The following is a 20,359-nucleotide window of genomic DNA, read 5'->3' as shown; positions in this document are numbered from 1 at the left end:
ATTCACCACCCGTCTAAGCTTACTTACCCCACTGATGACGTCACGTACACCCACATTAAATGAAGCCAATCATAGGCCTCAGCAGTCTTGTGCAATGAATATGTCACTGATTGACTGCAGCAGCCCTGTGGATATATGTGATGTCAAAGCTGCAATGCCCGGATCACCAGAGCAACAGGGCTTGAAGAGGTTGCTCCCTTTCACAAAATTTTACTTGATAAGGAAAAAAAACAAAATCAGTTCTTTACTTAACTTCCTGGGTCCATCACAGCATCTCCACTGGACTCTATTTCTTGGCCGCACAGCTGAAGTCATATAGAGTGGGGAAAACAAGTATTTAGTCAGCCACCAATTGTGCAAGTTCTCCCACTTAAAAAGATGAGAGAGGCCTGTAATTGACATCATTGATAGACCACAACTATGAGAGTCAAAATGAGAAAACAAATCCAGAAAATCACCTTGTCTGATTTGGCAAGATTTATTTAGCAAAATAAGTACCGTATTTGGTCACCTAAAAACATGCAAGATTTCTGGCTCTCACAGAAGTGTAACTTCTTTAAGAGGCTCCTCTGTCCTACACTCATTACCTGTAGTAATGGCACCTGTTTGAACTTGTTATCAGTATAAAAGACATATGTCCACAACCTCAAACAGTCACACGCCAAACTCCACTATGGTGAAGACGAAAGACCTGTCGAAGGACACCAGAAACAAAATTGTAGCCATGCACCAGGCGGGGAAGACTGAATCTGCAATAGGAAAGCACCTTGGTGTGATGAAACTGTGGGAGCAATTATAAGAAAATGGAAGACATGCAAAACCACTGATAATCTCCCTCGATCTGGGGCTCCACGCAAGATCTCACCCCGTGGGGTCAAAATGATCACAAGAACGGTGAGCAAACATCCCAGAACCGCAAGGGGGACCTAGTGAATGACCTGCATAGAGCTGGGACCACCGTAACAAAGGCCATCAGTAACACACTACGATGCCTGGGACTCAGATCCTGCAGTGCCAGACATGTCCCCCTGCTTAAGCCAGTATATGTCCGGGCCCATCTGAAGTTTGCTAGAGAGCATTTGGATTATCAAGAAGAGTACTGGGAGAATGTAATATGGTCTAATGAAACCAAAATAGAACTGTTTGGTAGAAGCAAAATTCGTTGTGCTTGGAGGAGACAGGATGCTGAGTTGCATCCAATAAACACTATACTTACTGTAAAGCATGGGGGTGGCAACATCATGCTTTGGGGCTGTTCTCTGCAAAGGGACCAGGATGACTGATCCGTGAACATGAAAGAATGAATAGGGCCATATACCGTGAGATTTTGAGTGCAAACCTCCTTCTGTCAGCAAGGGCATTAAAGATGAAACATGGATGGGACTTTGAGTATGATAATGATCCCAAGCACACTGGCAGGGCAATGAAGGAGTGGCTTCGTAAGAAGCATATGAAGGTCTTGGAGTGGCCTAGCCAGTCTCCAGATCTGAACCCTATAGAAAACCTTTGGAGGCAGTTGAAAGTCCGTGTTGCCCAGTGACAGGCCCAAAACATCACACATCACTGCTCTAGAGGAGATCTGCATGGAGGAATAAGCCAACATACCACCAACAGTGTGTGCCAACCTTGTGAAGACTTAAAGAAAACTTTTGACTCCTGTCATTGCCATCAAAGGATATATAACAAAATATTGTTATATAATAACACTTAATACTTATTTTCCACCATAATTTGCAAAATAAATCTTTCCAAATCAGACAAGGTGATTTTCTGGATTTGTTTTCTAATTTTGACTCTCATAGTTGTGGTCTACCTATGAAGTCAATTACAGGCCTCATCTTTTTAAGTGGGAGAACTTGCACAATTGGCTGACTAAATACTTTTTTTCCTCATGCCCTGCCAGTTATCCGATACCCTGCTGGCATAGAGTGCTGGCCAAAAGAGATGGAAGCTGCAGATGTGAAGACACGAATGCTCCTCACAATGCACGGAGGTCTCCACTCCAAGCCCAACACCCAAAGATTGTATACCAACAGAAAGGAGGGTGGTCGAGGCTTGATAAGCTTCCAAGCCACCATCACGGATGAAACAAGGAGTATCCAGGGATACATCAGAAAAATGGCACCAAAATATGAGATGCTGAGAGAAAGCCTAAGGCAGCAACAACAACAGATCTGGAAGGAAGAACAGGAACATGAAGCGCCGTGGCAAGACAAGCTGCTACATGGGATGTACCATTGACAGATAATGGATGTGGCTGACACGGAGAAATCCTACCAATGGCTGGAGAAAGCTGGACTCTGAGACAGCACAGAGGCACTAATCATAGAGGGACAAAAGCAAGCACTAAGTACAAGATCCATAGAAGCCGGAATCTACTACACAAGACAAACCCAAGGTGCAGACTATGCAAAGAAACCTCAGAAATCGTGCAACACATAGTGGCAGGGTGCAAAATGCAAGCAGGAACAGCGTATATCCCGAATGCCACAACCAAGTAGCGAGAATTGTATACGGTAACATCTGCACAGCATATGGCCTAAGTCGCCCTAAGTCTAGGTGGGAGACCCCAGAGAAAGTGGTGGAGAATGAAAGGGCTAAAATCCTGTGGGACTTCAAGATCCAGACGGATAAGCAGGTGTTGGCTAACTAGACATTGTTATTGTAGACAAGGATTGTGATTGTAGACAAGGCTCAGAAGACAGCAATGATAATAGATGTGGCAGTGCCCAGTGACAGCACCATCAGAAACAAGGAATATGAGAAGCTGGAGAAATACCAGGGCCTCAAAGAGAACTGGAGAAGATGTGGAAGGTGAAGGTAACCGTGATTCCAGTGGTGATAGGAGCACTTGGAGCAGTGGCCCCTAAGTTGGAAGAATGGCTACAACAGATCCCAGGAGCATCATCTGAGCTCTCCGTCCAGAAAAGCGTAATGCTGGGAACAGCTAAGATCCTGCGCAGAACCCTCAAACTCCCAGGCCTCTGGCAGAGTACCCGAGAATGAGAGCGGATATAAAAGACCACCCCCATTGGGGGGGGGGTTTGAAGGAAGTTTTATTTATAGATACAGTTGTGTGCAAAAGTTTACATACCCCTGCAGAATTTTTGCTTTCTTGGCCTTATTTCAGAGAATATGAATAATTACACCAAAACTTTTTCTCCACTCATGGTTAGTGGTTGGGTGAAGCCATTTATTGTCAAACTACTGTGTTTTCTCTTTTTAAGTCATAATGACAACCAAAACATCCAAATGACCTTGATCAAAAGTTCACAGACCCCATTTCTTAATACTGTGTATTGCCCCCTCTAAAATCAATGATAGCTTGAAGTCTTTTGTGGTAGTTGTGGATGAGGTTCTTTATTTTCTCAGATAGTAAAGCTGCCCACTCTTTTTGTCAAAAAACCTCCAGTTCCTGTAAATTCCTGTGCTGTCTAGCGTGAACTGCGCGCTTGAGGTCTCCCCAGCGTGGCTCGATGCTATTGAGGTCAGGACACTGAGATGGCCACTCCAGAACCTTCACTTTGTTCTGCAGTAGCCAATGACAGGTCGACTTGGCCTTGTGTTTTGGATTGTTGTCATGTTGGAACATCCAAGTACATCCAATGCGCAGCTTCCAGGCTGATGAGTGCAAATTTGCCTCCAGTATTTGCTGATAACGTGCTGTATTATTCTTTCCTTCAACTTTGATTACATTTCCTGTGCCATTGTAGCTCACACATCTCCAAAACATCAGCGATTTACCCCAATGCTTTACAGTAGGAATAGTGTTGCTTTCATCATAGGCCTTGTTGACCTCTCTCCAAATGTAACGTTTATGGTTGTGGTCAAAAAGTTTCATTTTAGTCTCATCACTCCAAATTACCTTGTTCCAGAAGTTTTGAAGCTTGTCTCTGTGCTGTTTTGTGTATTGTAGGCGAGATACTTTGTGGCATTTGCACAGTAATGGCTTTCTTCTGGCGACTCGACCATACAGTCCATTTTTCTTCAAGTGCCTCCTTACTGTGCATCTTGAAACAGCCTCACTAGTTTTCAGAGAGTCCTGTATTTCAGCTGATGTTATTTGTGGGCTTTTCTTTGCATCCCGAACAATTTTCCTTGCAGTTGTGGACAACATTTTTGTTGGTCTACGTGACCGTGGTTTTGCTTTTACAAAGCCCCTGATTTTCCATTTTGTTAATCACAGTTTGAACGCTGCTGACTGGCATTATCAATTCCTTGGATATCTTTTTGTATCCTTTTCCTGTTTTATACAGTTCAACTACCGTTTTCCCTATGTGACGGGGTGTGCGACAGAGCAGGAAGAGACACCAGGCCGATAAACAATCCAACAAGATTTATTGGAAAAGGGAACTGAGACAACTCAAATGAAAGTAATTCTGCAGCGTCCGTAAGTAGTCCACAATGAGTTCCCACAATGAGTCCACACAAAGAGGGGAACAGTTCCGGTGGCGCCACCAGGTAATCCGACACCAGGGAAAAGACAGAAATAATCCTGGGATAAGTTCAATGGACCCAACTGATGAGGGACATAGCACCATTCCACTTGGCAGCTTTTAATCCTCCACACACGGGCACCACTATCTCGCCTCAGCAATAAATCGTAGCCCCTGGCATGTCAACACCCAACTGCTTAGGCCAAACCATGTGACTAATGGTCTGTGTCCTGGGATCCACCCCTCCATGGGGAAGGGCTCCCACCTACTTTTGACTATGTGGCTAACTTAAGAAGTTTCCTGAAGCTACAAGCTTGGGTTGGATAAGTCCTATGCTGAGGAGAACAAAGACAGACTCCCCCCACTGGTTGTTGACTCAAGCCTGATTACATTGCAGTCTAGGGTCACAGGCCGGGGGAGGGACACACTGTTACACCTTACATCTGTTGACCATTCTTTTGCTTTCCACATGACTCACAATCCAGAAATGTCAGTGGCTGGATGAAAGATGCAATAGTCTGTATGGATTCCAGAAACTCACTCAGCTTTTATGCACATACACTGATTACATGCAAACAGGTCACAGGTGAGGATGTTACCTTTAGTAGCCATTCAAACTCATTTGTGTCAACTTCTGTGCATGTTATCAGGACAAAATCACCAGGGTATGTGAATTATTGATCAAGGTCATTTGGATGTTTTGGCTTGTCATTATGATTTAGAAAGAGAAAACACAGTAGTCTGACAATAAATGGCTTCACCCAACCACCACTAACCATGAGTGGAGAAAAAAGTTTTGGTGTTATCATTCATATTCTCTGAAAAAAGGCCAAGAACACAAAAATTCTGTATATTAGTACATTGTCTTCTCAATGTTTATACATGATATGCTGAATATTATCCTCAGGATTTGTATAAGTGATCCTCAGGATGTATATATTAGCACTAGATGGTGGCCCGATTCTAACGCATCGGGTATTCTAGAATATGCATGTCCACGTAGTATATTGCCCAGCCACGTAGTATATTGCCCAACCACGTAATATATTGCCCAGCCACGTAGTATATTGCCCAACCACGTAGTATATTGCCCAGTCACGTAGTATATTGCCCAGTCACATAGTATATTGCACAGCCACGTAGTATATTACCCAGTCACGTAGTATATTGCCCAGTCACATAGTATATTGCCCAGTCACATAGTATATTGCCCAGTCACATAGTATATTGCCCAGTCACATAGTATATTGCCCAGTCACATAGTATATTGCCCAGTCACGTAGTATATTGCCCAGCCATATAGTATATTGCCCAGCGACGTAGAATTCAGCACAAAGCCACGTAGTATATTGCCCAGCGATGTAGTACTCAGCACAGAGCCACGTAGTATATTGCCCAGTCACGTAGTATATTGCCCAGTCACGTAGTATATTGCCCAGTCACGTAGTATATTGCCCAGTCACGTAGTATATTGCCCAGCCACGTAGTATACTGCCCAGCCACGTAGTATATTGCCCAGTCACGTAGTATATTGCCCAGCCACGTAGTATATTTCTCAGCCACGTAGTATATTGCCCAGTCACATAGTATATTGCCCAGTCACATAGTATATTGCCCAGTCACGTAGTATATTGCCCAGCCATATAGTATATTGCCCAGCGACGTAGAATTCAGCACAAAGCCACGTAGTATATTGCCCAGCGATGTAGTACTCAGCACAGAGCCACGTAGTATATTGCCCAGTCACGTAGTATATTGCCCAGTCACGTAGTATATTGCCCAGCCACGTAGTATACTGCCCAGCCACGTAGTATATTGCCCAGTCACGTAGTATATTGCCCAGCCACGTAGTATATTTCTCAGCCACGTAGTATATTGCCCAGTCACGTAGTAATTGCCCAGTCACGTAGTATATTGCCCAGTCACGTAGTATATTGCCCAGCCATATAGTATATTGCACAGCGACGTAGAATTCAGCACAAAGCCATGTAGTATATTGCCCAGTGATGTAGTACTCAGCACAGAGCCACGTAGTATATTGCCCAGTCACGTAGTATATTGCCCAGTCACGTAGTATATTGCCCAGTCACGTAGTATATTGCCCAGTCACGTAGTATATTGCCCAGTCACGTAGTATATTGCCCAGTCACATAGTATATTGCCCAGTCACGTAGTATACTGCCCAGCCACGTAGTATACTGCCCAGCCACGTAGTATATTGCCCAGTCACGTAGTATATTGCCCAGCCACGTAGTATATTTCTCAGCCACGTAGTATATTGCCCAGTCACGTAGTAATTGCCCAGTCACGTAGTATATTGCCCAGTCACGTAGTATATTGCCCAGTCACGTAGTATATTGCCCAGCCACGTAGTATATTGCCCAGTCACATAGTATATTGCCCAGTCACGTAGTATATTGCCCAGTCACGTAGTATATTGCCCAGCCACGTAGTATATTGCCCAGTCATGTAGTATATTGCCCAGTCACGTAATATATTGCCCAGTCACATAGTATATTGCCCAGCAACGTAGTATATTGCCCAGTCACGTAGTATACAGCACAGCGACGTAGTATACAGTACAGAACCACTTAGTATATTGCCCAACCACGTAGTATATTGCACAGCGATGTAGTATATTGCCCAGTTACGTAGTATATTGCCCAGCCACATAGTATATTGCCCAGCCACGTAGTATATTGCCCAGCCACGTAGTATTCAGCACAAAGCCACGTAGTATATTGCCCAGAGATGTAGTATATTGCCCAGCGATGTAGTATTCAGCACAGAGCCACATAGTATATTGCCCAGCCACGTAGTATATTGCACAGCCACATAGTATATTGCTCAGTCACGTAGTATATTGCCCAGTCACGTAGTATATTGCCCAGTCACGTAGTATATTGCCCATCGACGTAGTATATTGCCCAGCGACGCAGTATATTGCCCAGTCACGTAGTACGGTATATTGCCCAGTCACGTAGTATATTGGCCAGTCACATAGTATATTGCCCAGCGACGTAGTATATTGCCCATCGACGTAGCATATTGCCCAGCTACGTAGCATATTGCCCAGCGACGTAGCATATTGCCCAGCGACGTAGCATATTGCCCAGCGACGTAGTATATTGCCCATCGACGTAGCATATTGCCCAGCTACGTAACATATTGCCCAGCGACGTAGCATATTGCCCAGCGACGTAGCATATTGCCCAGCGACGTAGCATATTGCCCAGTCACGTAGTATATTGCCCAGCGACGTAGCATATTGCCCAGCGACGTAGCATATTGCCCAGACACGTAGTATATTGCCCAGACACGTAGTATATTGCCCAGACACGTAGTATATTGCCCAGACACGCAGTATATTGCCCAGACACGCAGTATATTGCCCAGACACGCAGTATATTGCCCAGACACGTAGGTATATAACACTGCCCACGCAGTATTTAGCAGTGTGTGCACCATATCCCTGTTAAAAAAAAATAATTAAAATAAAAAATAGTTATATACTCACCCCTGGGATCCAGCAAAGCTGTGCGATGCGGCCGCCACTTCCGTTCCCAGGATGCATTGCAAAATTACCCAGATGACTTAGCGGTCTTGCGAGACTGCTAAGTCTTCTGGGTAAGTTTGCAATGCATCTCAGGGAACGGAAGATGGCGGCAGGCACGAGCGCATCGTCAGAGTACCGAAGGTGAGAATAGCAGGTTTTTTGTTTTTTTTTATTATTTTTAACATTACAACTTTTTACTATTGATGCTGCATAGGCAGCACCAATAGTAAAAACTTGGTCACACAAGGTTAATAGCAGCGGTTACGGAGTGCGTTACCCACGGCATAACGCGGTCCGTTACCGCTGGCATTAACCCTGTGTGAGCAGTGACCAGGGGGGAGTATGGAGCGGGTGCTGACTGCGGTGAGTATGGAGCGGGGAGTATGGAGCGGCGCCGGGGACACTGACTGCAGGGAGTATGGAGCGGGGAGTATGAAGCGGCACCGGGGACACTGACTGCGCCGCGGGGAGTATGGAGCGGGCGCCAGGGACACTGCGCCGCGGGGAGTATGGAGCGGGGAGTATGGAGCGGCGCCGGGGACCCTGACTGCGGGGAGTATGGAGCGGCCATTTTCTTCCGGTCTGTGCCCGTCGCTGATTGGTCGTGGCTGTTTTGCCGCAACCAATCAGTGACTTGGATTTCCAGGACAGACAGAGGCCGCGACCAATGAATATCCGTGACAGACAGACAGAAGGACAGATGGAAGTGACCCTTAGACAATTATATAGTAGATATGATGTATATTAATTCTCAGGCTAAATATGTATATGTGTAGTACATTAACCTCAGATTATGTATGTATATACAGCTCTGGCAAAAATTAAGAGACCACCACATCAAGACCTTGTCATGGGCAGCCCAATCTCCAGACCTGAACCCCATTGAAAACCTCTGGAATGTAACCAAGAGGATGATGCATAGTAACAAGCCATCAAACAAAGAAGAACTGCTTAAACTTTGCGCCAGAAGCAGTGTTAAAGACTAGTGGAAAGCATGGCAAGACACATGAAAGCTGTGGTTAAAAATTATGGTTATTCCACAAAATATTGATTTCTGATCACTTCCTGAGTTAAAGCATTAGTATAGTTGTTTCTAAATGATTATGAACTTGTTTTCTTTGCATTATTTGAGGCCTGAAAGCACTGGGTTTATTTAAAAAAATTTGACCATTTTTCTTTGCCAGAAAAAAAAAATACAAAATTTATTACTTGGAAATTCGGAAACATTTTGCAGTGGTCTCTTAATTCTTGCCAGAGCTATATGTAGTATTTTATTATCAGAATATGATTAAGAACTGAAGGACTAAAGTTGGAAACATGTAATATTCCTACTCATGTGCTCTTTGTATTTTTTTTTTACCATATATACTCAAGTATAAGCCGAGTTTTTCTGCACATCTTTTTTGTGCTGAAAATGCCCCCCTTGGCTTATACTCGAGTCCTTGTCCCAGAGGACGGTGGGGGAGCGGGAGCGGTGGAGCAGCGGGTGACAGGAGGCATAAGCGGTTGCTGCAGCTAAAACCTAGCTCTGCTAAAGAGAAATGAATATTCACCTCTCTCCACTACCATCGGCGTGGAGTGAATATTCATTACCTTAATGAGAGGGGCACACGTGATCGCCTGGCCGCTGGAGCTGTGGGCACCGCAAAAAGATGCTGCGAGTATGTGCAGGGAAGGTAAGTAGGATGTGTTTTGTTTGTTATTTTTAATGCTTTTCTCATGGGGGCCATACATACAAGGATGAGGAGCCGTGCAGACAAGGATGTGGATGAGGATCCGTGCATACCAGGATGGAGATGAGGAACCATGCATATCAGGATAGGGATGAGGGGACAATGCATACCTGGCTTATACTCGACTCATTAAGTTTTCCCAGTTTTTCATGGCAAAATTAGGTGTCTCGGCTTATACTCGGGTCGGCTTATACACGAGTATATACAATATGTTGTTTTTTTATTTCTCCAACTAAACTATGGTTTTTAACTTATTTTTGGACGAGTGCTGACCAACTATCATTTTGCTTATCCTCAGGATGTGCATATAAAACGTCTACACATTTGTTAGAATGCCAGATTTTTGTCATCTAAAAAAATCGTACCAAGAAGAATAATTTGAGAACTTTTTCCACCCATATAATCTGTACAAATCCACTGAGAAACAAATCAAAATCATTTTGAAGGGAAAAAAAAATATAAAACTAAAATACTGTGGTTGCAGTAGTGTGAACATTTGTTATAATTGGGCATGTGGTTGTGTTCAGAAATAGCCAATCACATTTAACCTTGGGTTAAAATAGTTGTCAGTATACAGCTGCTCTCATTTAAAGGGATTCTGATTATCCGCTTATAAAATGTAGCTGTTCTACTAGGATTTTCCTGACATTTTCTTAGTTGAATGTTACAACAAAAGGCGTGGTCTGTAAACAGCTTACAACACAGCAAAGGGAGCTCATTGTTTAACGATATCAGTCAAGAGAAGGGTACAAACGAATTTCCAAGTCATTAGATATACCACAAAATATTGTGAGGACGGCCATCAAGAAGTGGCTTACATTTGTCACAACAGTGACATTAGCAAGAACAGGACGGCCCTCAAAAATTGATGAAGACAAGAAGAAAATTGGTTTGGCAGGCAGCCAAGAGGCCTACAGAAACATTTTAAGAACCGCATACATTTCTGGCAAGTACTGGTTGTGTACTGCGTGTGACAACAATTTCCTGTACTGTTCATGTCTAGCCTACAAGCTAGGGTGGCAAGACAAAAGCGTTTTCTTACAAAGAAAAACATCCGACACCAGCCATGATCTGTCATGGTCTGGTGAGACCAAGGATTAACTTTTTGGCCATAGTTACAAAAGATATGTTTGGAGCAAAGCCAAGATTGGGCATCACCAAAAGAATGTCATACCCACAGTGAAGCGTGGTGGCACCGTTATGTCAATTTTGCAACAAAACCTTCAGGACTCTGTGAAGATGAATTTCACTGTTCAGCACAACAACTACCATAATTATACCTCCTAATCAACAAAAGAATAGCTTTGCCAGAAGAAAATAAACAAGTGCAGGGTATCTGTGTGTTGGGCTAGTCAGGTACAGGTGGAGGGTACCTATATATTGGGCTGGTCATGTACAGGAGCAGGGCACTGCTGTATAGTCAGTTGCTCAGCCACATGTAGAGGGTACTGGTGTATTGGGCTGGTCAGGCACAGGGCACTGATGTATATTCTGTTGGTTAGTCACATGTGGACAGTACCTGTGTAGGTTAGGGAACTGCTGTGTATTGGGGAGGTCAGCCACAGGTCCAGGGCACAGCTGTGCATTGGGCTGGTCAGTTACAGGTGCAGGGCCCAGCTGTGTATTGGGCTGGTCGGGTACAGGTGCAGGGCACAGCTGTGTATTGGGGTAGTCAGGCACAGGTGCATGGCACAGCTGTGTATTGGCCTGGTCAAGCACAGGGCACTGCTGTATATTCTGTTGGTTAGTCACATGTGGACAGTACCTGTGTAGGTTAGGGCACTGCTGTGTATTGGGAAGGTCAGGCACAGGTCCAGGGCACAGCTGTGCATTGGGATGGTCAGTTACAGGTGCAGGGCCCAGCTGTGTATTGGGCTGGTCAGGTACAGGTGCAGGGCCAGCTGTGTATTGGGGTAGTCAGGCACAGGTGCATGGCACAGCTGTGTATTGGGTTGGTCAGGTACAGAGCACCTGTACATTGGGTTGGTCAGGCACAGGGCACTACTGTGTATTGGGGTAGTCAGACTCAGGGCACTGCTGTATATTGGGCTGGTAAGGCACAGGGCACTGTTGTATATTGGGCTGGTCAGGGACAGGGCACTGCTGTATATTGGGCTGGTCAGGCACGGGTGCAGTGTACCAGTGTATTGCGCTGGTCAGGCACAGGGTACCAGTGTATCGGGCTGGTCAGGCACAGGGTACCAGTGTATTGGGCTGGTCAGGCACAGGGTACCAGTGTATTGGGCTGGTCAGGCATAGTGTACATGTCCTGGTCTGGTGTACAGGGCACTGTTGTATAGTTGGTTGGTCAGACACAGGGCACTGCTGTGTATTGGGCTGGTCAGGCACAGCTGTAAGGTACCAGTCTATTGTACTGGTCAGGCACAGGTGGTGCAGGGTTCCTGTGCATTGGGCTGGACAGGCACAGGGCACTGCTGTATATTGGGATAGTCAGGCAAAGGGCATTGCTGTATATAGGGCTGGTCAGGCACAGGGCACTGCTATATATTGGGCTGGTAGGCACAGGGCATTGCTACTTATTGGGCTGTTCAGACACAGGGCACTGCTGTATATTGGACTGGTCAGGCACAGGGCACTGCTGTATATTGAGCTGGTCAGGCACAGGGCACTGCTGTGTATTGAGCTGGTCAGGCACAGGGCACTGCTGTATATTGGGCTGGTCAGGCACAGGGCACGGCTGTATATTGGGCTGATCAGACACATTGTACTGCTGTATATAGGGCTGGTCAGGCACAGGGCACTGCTGTGTATAGGGCTGGTCAAGCATAGGGCACTGCTGTGTATTGGGCTGGTCAGACACAAGGCACTGCTGTGTATTGGGGTCATCAGGCACAGGGCACTGCTGTGTATTGGGGTCATCAGGCACAGGGCACTGCTGTGTATTGGGGTCGTCAGGCACACAGCACTGCTGTGTATTGGGCTGGTCAGGCACAAGGCACTGCTGTGTAATGGGGTCGTCAGGCACAGGGCACTGCTGTGTATTGGGCTGGTCAGGCACAGAGTACCAGTGTATTGGGCTGGTCAGGCACAGGTGGTGCAGGGTACCTGTGCATTGGGCTGGTCAGGCAAGGGTACTGCTGTGTATTGAGGTTGTCAAGCACAGAGCACTGCTGTATATTGGTGTGGTCAGGCAAAGGGCACTGCTGTATATTGGGCTGGTCAGGCACAGGTCACTGCTGTGTATTAGGCTGGTCAGACACAGGGCACTGCTGTGTATTGGGGTCATCAGACACAGGGCACTGCTGTGTATTGTGCTGGTCAGTCACAGAGTACCAGTGGGCTGGTCAGGCACAGGGTACTGCTGTATATAGGGCTGGTCAGGTACAGGGCACTGCTGTGTATTGGGCTGGTCAGGCATAGGGCACTCCTGTGTATTGGGCTGGTCAGACACAGGGCACTGCTGTGTATTGGGCTGGTCAGACACAGGGCACTGCTGTGTATTGGGTCATCAGGCACTGGGCACTGCTGTGTATTGGGTCATCAGGCACTGGGCACTGCTGTGTATTGAGGTCGTCAGGCACAGGACACTGCTGTGTATTGGGGTCGTCAGGCACAGGGCACTGCTGTAAATTGGGGTCGTCAGGCACAGGGCACTGCTGTATATTAAGGGGTCCTCAGGCACAGGGCACTGCTGTATATTGGGGTCGTCAGGCACAGGGCACAGCTTTATAATGGGGTCTTCAGGCACAGGGCACAGCTGTATATTGGGGTCCTCAGGCACTGCTGTATATTGGGGTCCTTAGGCACAGGGCACTGCTGTAAATTGGGGTCGTCAGGCACAGGGCACTGCTGTATGTTGGGGTCGTCGGGCACAGGGCAGAGCTGTATGTTGGGCTCGTCGGGCACAGGGCACAGCTGTATGTTGGGGTCGTCAGGCACAGGGCACTGCTGTATGTTGGGGTCGTCAGGCACAGGGCACAGCTGTATATTGGGGTCGTCAGGCACAGGGCACAGCTGTATATTGGGGTCGTCAGGCACAGGGCACAGCTGTATGTTGGGGTCGTCAGGCACAGGGCAGAGCTGTATGTTGGGGTCGTCAGGCACAGGGCAGAGCTGTATGTTGGGGTCGTCAGGCACAGGGCAGAGCTGTATGTTGGGGTCGTCAGGCACAGGGCACTGCTGTATGTTGGGGTCGTCAGGCACAGGGCACTGCTGTATGTTGGGGTCGTCAGGCACAGGGCACTGCTGTATGTTGGGGTCGTCAGGCACAGGGCACTGCTGTATGTTGGGGTCGTCAGGCACAGGGCACTGCTGTATGTTGGGGTCGTCAGGCACGGGGCACTGCTGTATGTTGGGGTCGTCAGGCACGGGGCACAGCTGTATGTTGGGGTCGTCAGGCACGGGGCACAGCTGTATGTTGGGGTCGTCGGGCACAGGGCACAGCTGTATGTTGGGGTCGTCAGGCACAGGGCACTGCTGTATGTTGGGGTCGTCAGGCACAGGGCACTGCTGTATGTTGGGGTCGTCAGGCACAGGGCACAGCTGTATGTTGGGGTCGTCAGGCACGGGGCACAGCTGTATGTTGGGGTCGTCAGGCACAGGGCACAGCTGTATGTTGGGGTCGTCGGGCACAGGGCACAGCTGTATATTTGGGTCGTCGGGCACAGGGCAGAGCTGTATATTGGGGTCGTCAGGCACAGGGCACAGCAGTATGTTGGGGTCGTCAGGCACAGGGGCACAGCTGTATGTTGGGGTCGTCAGGCACAGGGCACAGCTGTATATTGGGGTCGTCAGGCACAGGGCACTGCTGTATATTGGGGTCGTCAGGCACAGGGCACAGCTGTATATTGGGGTCGTCAGGCACAGGGCACAGCTGTGTGTTGGGGTCGTCAGGCACAGGGCACAGCTGTATGTTGGGGTCGTCAGGCACGGGGCACTGCTGTATGTTGGGGTCGTCAGGCACAGGGCACAGCTGTATGTTGGGGTCGTCAGGCACAGGGCACAGCTGTATGTTGGGGTCGTCAGGCACGGGGCACTGCTGTATGTTGGGGTCGTCAGGCACAGGGCACTGCTGTATATTGAGGTCGTCAGGCACAGGGCACAGCTGTATGTTGGGGTCGTCAGGCACTGGGCACAGCTGTATGTTGGGGGTCGTCAGGCACAGGGCAGAGCTGTATATTGGGGTCGTCAGGCACAGGGCACAGCTGTATGTTGGGGTCGTCAGGCACAGGGCAGAGCTGTATATTGGGGTCGTCAGGCACAGGGCACAGCTGTGTGTTGGGGTCGTCGGGCACAGGGCACAGCTGTGTGTTGGGGTCGTCAGGCACAGGGCACAGCTGTATATTGGGGTCGTCAGGCACAGGGCAGAGCTGTATATTGGGGTCGTCAGGCACAGGGCACAGCTGTGTGTTGGGGTCGTCAGGCACAGGGCACAGCTGTATATTGGGGTCGTCAGGCACAGGGCACAGCTGTATATTGGGGTCGTCAGACACAGGGCACAGCTGTATATTGGGGTCGTCAGGCACAGGGCACAGCTGTATATTGGGGTCGTCAGACACAGGGCACAGCTGTATATTGGGGTCGTCAGGCACAGGGCACAGCTGTATATTGGGGTCGTCAGGCACAGGGCACAGCAGTATGTTGGGGTCGTCAGGCACAGGGCACAGCTGTATGTTGGGGTCCTCAGGCACAGGGCACAGCTGTATGTTGGGGTCCTCAGGCACAGGGCACAGCTGAATTTTGGGATCGTCAGGCACAGGGCACAGCTGCATATTGGGGTCGTCAGACACAGGGTACAGCTGTATATTGGGGTCCTCAGGCACAGGGCACAGCAGTATATTGGGGTCGTCAGGCACAGGGCACAGCTGTATGTTGGGGTCGTCAGGCACAGGGCACTGCTGTATATTGGGGTCGTCAGGCACAGGGCACAGCTGTATATTGGGGTCGTCAGGCACAGGGCACAGCTGTATGTTGGGGTCGTCAGGCACAGGGCACAGCTGTATGTTGGGGTCGTCAGGCACAGGGCACAGCTGTATATTGGGGTCGTCAGGCACAGGGCACAGCAGTATATTGGGGTCGTCAGGCACAGGGCACAGCTGTATGTTGGGGTCGTCAGGCACAGGGCACTGCTGTATATTGGGGTCGTCAGGCACAGGGCACTGCTGTATATTGGGGTCGTCAGGCACAGGGCCCAGCAGTATTTTGGGGTCGTCAGGCACAGGGCAGAGCTGTATGTTGGGGTCGTCAGGCACAGGGCACAGCTGTATATTGGGGTCGTCAGGCACAGGGCACTGCTGTATATTGGGGTCGTCAGGCACAGGGCACAGCTGTATATTGGGGTCGTCAGGCACAGGGCACAGCTGTATGTTGGGGTCGTCAGGCACAGGGCACAGCTGTATATTGGGGTCGTCAGGCACAGGGCACAGCTGTATGTTGGGGTCGTCAGGCACAGGGCACAGCTGTATATTGGGGTCGTCAGGCACAGGGCACAGCTGTATATTGGGGTCGTCAGGCACAGGGCACAGCTGTATGTTGGGGTCGTCAGGCACAGGGCACAGCTGTATATTGGGGTCGTCAGGCACAGGGCACAGCAGTATGTTGGGGTCGTCAGGCACAGGGCACAGCTGTATATTGGGGTCGTCAGGCACAGGGCACAGCAGTATATTGGGGTCGTCAGGCACAGGGCACAGCTGTATGTTGGGGTCGTCAGGCACAGGGCACTGCTGTATGTTGGGGTCGTCAGGCACAGGGCACAGCTGTATATTGGGGTCGTCAGGCACAGGGCACTGCTGTATGTTGGGGTCGTCAGGCATAGGGCACAGCTGTATATTGGGGTCGTCAGGCACAGGGCACTGCTGTATGTTGGGGTCGTCAGGCACAGGGCAGAGCTGTATGTTGGGGTCGTCAGGCACAGGGCACTGCTGTATGTTGGGGTCGTCAGGCACAGGGCACAGCTGTATATTGGGGTCGTCAGGCACAGGGCACTGCTGTATGTTGGGGTCGTCAGGCACAGGGCAGAGCTGTATATTGGGGTCGTCAGGCACAGGGCACAGCTGTATATTGGGGTCGTCAGGCACAGGGCACTGCTGTATGTTGGGGTCGTCAGGCACAGGGCACAGCTGTATATTGGGGTCGTCAGGCACAGGGCACTGCTGTATGTTGGGGTCGTCAGGCACAGGGCAGAGCTGTATGTTGGGGTCGTCAGGCACAGGGCACTGCTGTATATTGGGGTCGTCAGGCACAGGGCACTGCTGTATATTGGGGTCGTCAGGCACAGGGCACAGCTGTATATTGGGGTCGTCAGGCACAGGGCACAGCTGTATATTGGGGTCGTCAGGCACAGGGCACAGCTGTATATTGGGGTCGTCAGGCACAGGGCACAGCTGTATATTGGGGTCGTCAGGCACAGGGCACAGCTGTATATTGGGGTCGTCAGGCACAGGGCACTGCTGTATGTTGGGGTCGTCAGGCACAGGGCAGAGCTGTATATTGGGGTCGTCAGGCACAGGGCACAGCTGTATATTGGGGTCGTCAGGCACAGGGCACTGCTGTATATTGGGGTCGTCAGGCACAGGGCAGAGCTGTATGTTGGGGTCGTCAGGCACAGGGCACTGCTGTATATTGGGGTCGTCAGGCACAGGGCACTGCTGTATATTGGGGTCGTCAGGCACAGGGCACAGCTGTATATTGGGGTCGTCAGGCACAGGGCACAGCTGTATATTGGGGTCGTCAGGCACAGGGCACAGCTGTATATTGGGGTCGTCAGGCACAGGGCACAGCTGTATATTGGGGTCGTCAGGCACAGGGCAGAGCTGTATATTGGGGTCGTCAGACACAGGGCACAGCTGTATATTGGGGTCGTCAGACACAGGGCACAGCTGTATGTTGGGGTCGTCAGGCACAGGGCACAGCTGTATATTGGGGTCGTCAGGCACAGGGCACAGCTGTATGTTGGGGTCGTCAGGCACAGGGCACAGCTGTATATTGGGGTCGTCAGGCACAGGGCACAGCTGTATATTGGGGTCGTCAGGCACAGGGCACAGCTGTATGTTGGGGTCGTCAGGCACAGGGCACAGCTGTATGTTGGGGTCGTCAGGCACAGGGCACAGCTGTATATTGGGGTCGTCAGGCACAGGGCACAGCTGTATGTTGGGGTCGTCAGGCACAGGGCACAGCTGTATATTGGGGTCGTCAGGCACAGGGCACAGCTGTATATTGGGGTCGTCAGGCACAGGGCAGAGCTGTATATTGGGGTCGTCAGACACAGGGCACAGCTGTATATTGGGGTCGTCAGACACAGGGCACAGCTGTATGTTGGGGTCGTCAGGCACAGGGCACAGCTGTATATTGGGGTCGTCAGGCACAGGGCACAGCTGTATGTTGGGGTCGTCAGGCACAGGGCACAGCTGTATATTGGGGTCGTCAGGCACAGGGCACAGCTGTATATTGGGGTCGTCAGGCACAGGGCACAGCTGTATATTGGGGTCGTCAGGCACAGGGCACAGCTGTATATTGGGGTCGTCAGGCACAGGGCAGAGCTGTATATTGGGGTCGTCAGACACAGGGCACAGCTGTATATTGGGGTCGTCAGACACAGGGCACAGCTGTATGTTGGGGTCGTCAGGCACAGGGCACAGCTGTATATTGGGGTCGTCAGGCACAGGGCACAGCTGTATGTTGGGGTCGTCAGGCACAGGGCACAGCTGTATATTGGGGTCGTCAGGCACAGGGCACAGCTGTATATTGGGGTCGTCAGGCACAGGGCACAGCTGTATATTGGGGTCGTCAGACACAGGGCACAGCTGTATATTGGGGTCGTCAGGCACAGGGCACAGCTGTATATTGGGGTCGTCAGGCACAGGGCACAGCTGTATATTGGGGTCGTCAGGCACAGGGCACAGCTGTATATTGGGGTCGTCAGGCACAGGGCACAGCTGTATATTGGGGTCGTCAGGCACAGGGCACAGCTGTATATTGGGGTCGTCAGGCACAGGGCACAGCTGTATATTGGGGTCGTCAGGCACAGGGCACAGCTGTATATTGGGGTCGTCAGGCACAGGGCACAGCTGTGTGTCCACCCACCACCATAGTGGGCTGTTATCGGATGGGGCAGCTCTGCCAGTCACCACGAGCATGGTTCTCGCCATTACCTGCTCAGGCCCCTGGAAGCAGATCTTGCAGGTCGGCGGGCTCGGGGTGTCACTGCTCTCCACACTGTCCGAGTCGGTCCTGGTGTCCGGGACAGCAGCCGTTCCGGTATCTTCCTCCTCGGGCTCTTGTTTACCATCCCCCGGCTCGTCCTCCGGCTGCTCAGCCCCCCGCACGTCTGACATCCCGGCGGCAGAGGGCTGATGCCCGGTGCGGGTGTGTGCGGCAGATGTGTGCGGGCACCGGGTCACTGTGTGTCCGGCTCCATCACTGGCGGAGGCTGCACCTCATCTGCCGGAGACATGAGGAGGAGGAGACTGACACTCGCTGCCGCTGTGCTCACACCCGCTCGCTGTACGTGGTGCTGTGTGTACGGCCGCGGTGTGCCCGAGGTGCCCGGCTCTGCCCCGATGAGTGGCCGGGCCACACGCGTCACTCCCGGTCCCGGACTGCGACTCCTCTGTCCTGGGGCAACAGCGTCACAACCTCTAAATACCTGAAGAGCGGCGGAGTCCTCCGCGGGGGCGTGTCTGGCGTCAACTGCCACACCCACCAACTGCCCACTGGCCAATCACCAGCAGGTCCATAGGAGACAGACAGCTGACAGATAAAACATTAATATTAGTGGGATAGAAGTAGCTTCAGCCACACAGAGGGCCACTATATAAAATGTCAGGAAGGCAGGCAGCACAACACAAATAATAGGATTACATTATTCATCTATCACAAATGCTTTCAATCCTGTGCTGCATTAGTGGCTGCTGCATACACTGTGCCAGGATTCACTTGGCGGCTGCAGCCAATCTCGGGTTTCAGCGCTTACATGACAGTTACATGATGCGAGTGATTGACTGCAGTGGTCATGTGGATAAGGTACAGTAAGTGGTTGCTAAACAGAGTTTTAAAGTTAACCCAGTCCCTGCTTTTAGCCAGATTTTCAGGAATCCCCTTGAAAACGCCAATTAAAAGGAAATCTGTCAGTAGAGTCAACCCCCAAACCACTTACCCCATATGGACATGCAGGTCTTTGAAAGGTAAATCCATTGACACCTTTACAGTTTCTGTCTGTTGCTGCATTTCTAAGTAATTAGCTTTTTAATTTATGTGAATATAAGTCATTAAGTGCTAGGGGCATGATCGAGCACTTAAAGAGGACCTTTCCCAAACTTTTGCCTATTGAACAGGACACAGAGTGAATTAAACCCAAGTGGGTATTATGAGATCATTTTAATTGGGGGGGGTCTGCACTGGCCCCTCGCACCACACTGACTCATGCAGCTGGTTGGGGCGGGACGTCCGAGCTGTGTCCTACCAGCTACACAGACCTGCTTTAGGGAAAGTTCACACAGGGCGTTTTTATGCTAATTTTCAGCTGCTTTCTACAGTACCAGCAAAGCCTATGAGATGTCAGAAATCTCATACACGCACATTTTTTTTGTCATCAGGATTTTGTGCTTTGCTGCGTTTTTTGGACATAGAACATGTCGCTTCTTTCAGTATTTTTGAAACGTTTTTCAACCATTGAC

The 20,359-nt window shown here is 49.9% G+C and overlaps 1 protein-coding gene across 1 annotated transcript in view; it reads right to left on the bottom strand.

Annotated features, from left to right (window-relative positions):
• MARCHF11 (membrane associated ring-CH-type finger 11) overlaps nt 1-19,380 on the bottom strand; it is a 56,856-nt gene extending 37,476 nt beyond the window's left edge. Inside the window, exon 1 of the mRNA XM_069728918.1 lies at nt 18,836-19,380. Coding sequence (XP_069585019.1) covers nt 18,836-19,018 — 183 coding nt within the window. The 5' untranslated portion in view covers nt 19,019-19,380. The remainder of the gene's footprint in view (nt 1-18,835) is intronic.
• Nucleotides 19,381-20,359: the final 979 nt, after the last annotated feature.

The sequence above is a fragment of the Ranitomeya imitator genome, chromosome 6, assembly GCF_032444005.1.
Source record: "Ranitomeya imitator isolate aRanImi1 chromosome 6, aRanImi1.pri, whole genome shotgun sequence".
NCBI classification, from domain to species: domain Eukaryota; kingdom Metazoa; phylum Chordata; class Amphibia; order Anura; family Dendrobatidae; genus Ranitomeya; species Ranitomeya imitator.
Note: the sequence above shows the minus strand (reverse complement) of the source record. Positions and strands in the feature narration are given on the sequence as shown.